Below are 4418 nucleotides of genomic sequence, written 5' to 3'. Positions count from 1 at the left end.
TATATTTAACTCAAAAGAAAAAACTAACATTCGTCAACTTTGCTCAAACAAAAAAACCTATATCCATTTTATGAATATTTTTTCTTCATTTAACATAATTCAACCATAGAAACTTGATGACAATTTTTCACTAACCTGCAATCAAAATATTTTTCTTGAAAAAGAAGAATCATAAAGATATTCCAAGCAAAACATTGATATTTGGAGAGTCACATTCAAGACTGAGTAATACACACAAATCACATATAAATATTAAATGAGAAACTGAATATAAAGAAATAATAGAAAAGTTTCATTTGTTTTGGTTGAAAGAAAAAATCATATTACGATTACCATCGATGCGACATAACCCATTTCTTTAAATCATCATATTTGGATCGTGAATGCTTCAACTATATGAAAACTTTTGAATCACAATATCTTCAAATCCTTCTTACATGTAAGTTTTATATAACACATAAGACACAAAATATTTGCCTTTTTATAATAAACTTTTCACTAAATGCTAATTAAATATAATATAAGTTATAAAACTTTTGAGTGTTAAATCATAATTAAGAAAACTTTTGAGTTGCATTAGTTAAAAAATGAGGTTTCAAATGAATGTGGTTTGAGAAAGTTAGAAAAGAAGGTTTCAAATGAATGAGATTCAAGAAAAAATACTAGCTTTATAAGTATGTATCATATGAGATGCCCCAGTTGTTACAATAACAAAATGGTTTAAATGCCAAAAAAAACATTTTCTAGGGCATTTATGCAAATATCTAAACTTAAGGGACACATTTAATTTACACCATCAAAAGTATCGGTCGTTCAATAGAAGGATCTAGAATAACCCCATCAATAAACCCTAATATATCCTCTCCGCCTCCTCTCCCGATCTACTCCATCATCAAGTCCTCAAGGCCAAAAATTCAAAAATCTCTTTCTTTTACTCTGTGATTCCTTGTTTATTGAGTAAACTCGTCAATGGGGGACACAGAGACGTTTGCCTTTCAGGCAGAGATCAACCAGTTGTTGAGTCTTATCATCAACACCTTTTACAGTAACAAGGAGATCTTTCTCCGTGAGCTCATCAGTAACTCATCCGATGTAAGTTTTCCTCTCGTTTTGTTACCTGATTACATTAGCGGATCATTTATCTACCGGCTTTTAACTTGTCCAAACTTTTTGTTCTGTTGTTAATTTGATATGCGAGTTATTCCTGTATGTTTTGTTTTTCTGTACTGGTGAAAATAGGGTTTGATTTCAATAAATATGATTCTACGGTAAAACTTTTATTGATTTTCTTAGATTTAATTAAACAATTCGTGCGTTTCTCGTTGCTCTCTGATATCTACTTTAACATGTTTCGGAGGTTGTATGTTTATATACAGTAACGATCCAACATGATAACGATCCAACATGATAGGCTAATATATAGTTTGATTACTTCCATTAGTTAAAGGACTTCAAAAATTGTCTATAATTGTAGTATTTTCGCAGCATATAAATTTAAACAAATCGTGATTGTTGTAGTTGAATTGTATGATCTCAAGCATATCTCACATGTGTTTATATACGTGTATGTCTATGTTCGTTCATGCAAGTTTGTCATTGGGTTCTTAACATCGAACATTTTTTTAGGCTCTGGACAAGATTCGCTTTGAAAGCTTGACTGATAAGAGTAAGCTAGATGGGCAGCCTGAGCTTTTCATCCATATTATCCCCGACAAAGCTTCAAACACATTGACCATCATTGATAGCGGAGTTGGAATGACCAAGGCTGGTGAGTAATTTTATAATCCAAACTCTACCTGTCTCTTTATAATCTGTTTAACTTTTATGAAACTCTCCTGTAACAATTTTTAATTACAATCTCAGATTTGGTGAACAATTTGGGTACCATTGCAAGATCCGGAACCAAAGAGTTCATGGAAGCTATCACTGCCGGCGCTGATGTCAGCATGATTGGGCAATTCGGTGTTGGTTTCTACTCTGCTTACTTGGTTGCCGACAAAGTTGTGGTGACAACCAAGCACAATGATGATGAGCAGTATGTCTGGGAGTCTCAAGCCGGAGGGTCATTCACAGTGACTCGTGATACTTCTGGTGAAGTCCTTGGAAGAGGGACTAAAATGACACTTTACTTGAAAGAAGACCAGCTTGAATACCTTGAAGAGCGCAGGCTGAAAGATCTGATCAAGAAACACTCAGAGTTCATCAGCTACCCAATCTCTCTATGGGTTGAGAAGACCACAGAAAAAGAAATCTCTGATGATGAAGACGAAGAAGAGAAGAAGGATGAGGAAGGCAAGGTTGAGGAAGTTGATGAAGAGAAGGAGAAGGAAGAGAAGAAGAAGAAGACAATCAAGGAAGTGTCTCATGAATGGTCTTTGGTCAACAAACAGAAACCAATCTGGATGAGGAAGCCAGAAGAGATTACAAAGGAAGAGTATGCTGCTTTCTACAAGAGTCTGACAAATGACTGGGAGGAGCATTTGAACGTGAAGCATTTTTCAGTTGAAGGTCAACTGGAATTCAAAGCCATTCTTTTTGTTCCCAAAAGAGCACCTTTCGATCTCTTCGACACCAAAAAGAAGCCAAACAACATCAAGCTTTATGTTCGTCGTGTCTTCATCATGGACAACTGTGAAGAGCTGATTCCGGAGTATTTGAGTTTCGTAAAGGGAATCGTTGATTCCGAGGATCTTCCTCTTAACATCTCCAGAGAGATGTTGCAACAAAACAAGATCCTGAAGGTGATCCGCAAGAATTTGGTGAAGAAGTGTGTGGAGCTTTTCCAGGAGATTGCTGAGAACAAGGAGGATTATGCCAAGTTCTACGAGGCTTTCTCCAAGAATTTGAAGCTTGGAATCCATGAGGATTCTACAAACAAAACCAAGTTGGCTGAATTACTTCGTTACCATTCCACCAAAAGTGGAGATGAGATGACAAGCTTGAAGGACTATGTTACCAGAATGAAGGAGGGGCAAAGCGACATTTACTACATCACAGGTGAAAGCAAGAAGGCAGTGGAGAACTCTCCATTCCTTGAGAAGCTGAAGAAGAAGGGGATTGAGGTTTTGTACATGGTGGACGCCATTGATGAGTATGCAGTTGGCCAGTTGAAGGAGTTTGAGGGGAAGAAGCTTGTTTCTGCAACCAAAGAAGGTCTGAAACTTGATGAGAGTGAAGACGAGAAGCAGAAGCAGGATGCATTGAAGGAGAAGTTTGAAGGTCTTTGCAAGGTGATAAAGGATGTGTTGGGAGACAAGGTGGAGAAGGTGGTTGTTTCGGATCGTGTGGTGGATTCTCCATGCTGTTTGGTGACAGGTGAATACGGGTGGACAGCAAACATGGAGAGAATCATGAAGGCACAGGCTCTGAGGGATTCAAGCATGGCTGGATACATGTCTAGCAAGAAGACGATGGAGATCAACCCTGAGAACTCTATCATGGAGGAGTTGAGAAAGAGAGCTGAGGCTGATAAGAATGACAAGTCAGTGAAGGATTTGGTGCTTTTGCTGTTTGAGACTTCGTTGCTGACATCAGGATTCAGCCTGGATGAGCCAAACACTTTTGGAAACAGGATTCACAGGATGTTGAAGCTTGGTTTGAGCATTGATGAGGACACTGTCGATGGCGATGCTGACATCCCTGCCCTTGAGGAGGCTGATGTTGATGCTGAGAGCAAGATGGAAGAGGTCGACTAATCTCCCAAATTAACAAAACCTTCTTCTTACATTACCTTGCTTTCTTTATAAACATGCTCTAGTTCTTTTTTTTGTTGTCTTAAAACTTCTTTTTTTGATGTTTTATGAACAAGACATGTTATCAGGTTTTTTATTTTATTTTTCTGAATCACGAATTTAGTTTATCTATATCTATTATCCTTACAAAACCGACCATTTGGTATGACTTCTCGAGTCGAAGAGAAAGCCTTGTAGTGGAGATGTCCCTGTCAAAAAAACGTAGTGATTTACACTATTAGGAAAAGTGAAAAAAAACAAGAAGATAAATGTTTTTTTTTTTGTCTAAAAGTAATTAAGTTGAGATAATATGTGTGAAGTGTCTTGTTTTTCACAAGAGAAGAATGTCACATCATGTTTCTCTATTCTTGATGGTACTTTCCTTCATTTTTTGTGTGAGCTTCGTCAAACGTCTATCAAATAAAAATCTATGTATACTCACCCACCCACCCTACCCATTTAGGAAACGAATATTATCCACATCGACGGTGTAGGTAATTAATTACTTATATTAATAATAATCGCCTTGTCGATAATAGTCTAAGTAACATTGCTTGAAAGGATCTATAATACAAGATTTCAGTTAAAGTAGCCACCACCATTTGCTTCCCTTGTTGTCTCTGGCTCTTTCTATCTTGGTGATTCAGATCATAAAAAGCTGAAATTAAACTAAATTTATTTTCGCCA

General features: G+C 36.8%; 1 protein-coding gene across 1 annotated transcript; it reads left to right on the top strand.

The window, feature by feature from the left end:
- Positions 1 to 845: 845 nt before the first annotated feature.
- LOC111888113 (heat shock cognate protein 80) lies at positions 846 to 3863 on the top strand. The gene is made up of 3 exons (XM_023884226.3): positions 846 to 1092; positions 1627 to 1768; positions 1864 to 3863. The coding sequence occupies exons 1-3, from the start codon at positions 970 to 972 to the stop codon at positions 3693 to 3695; spliced, it is 2097 nt and encodes a 698-aa protein (XP_023739994.1). The 5' UTR covers positions 846 to 969; the 3' UTR covers positions 3696 to 3863.
- Positions 3864 to 4418: the final 555 nt, after the last annotated feature.

Source organism: Lactuca sativa, chromosome 9, assembly GCF_002870075.4.
Source record: "Lactuca sativa cultivar Salinas chromosome 9, Lsat_Salinas_v11, whole genome shotgun sequence".
In the NCBI taxonomy this organism is placed as follows: Eukaryota; Viridiplantae; Streptophyta; class Magnoliopsida; order Asterales; family Asteraceae; genus Lactuca; species Lactuca sativa.
This window is presented reverse-complemented; position numbering and strand designations above follow the sequence as displayed.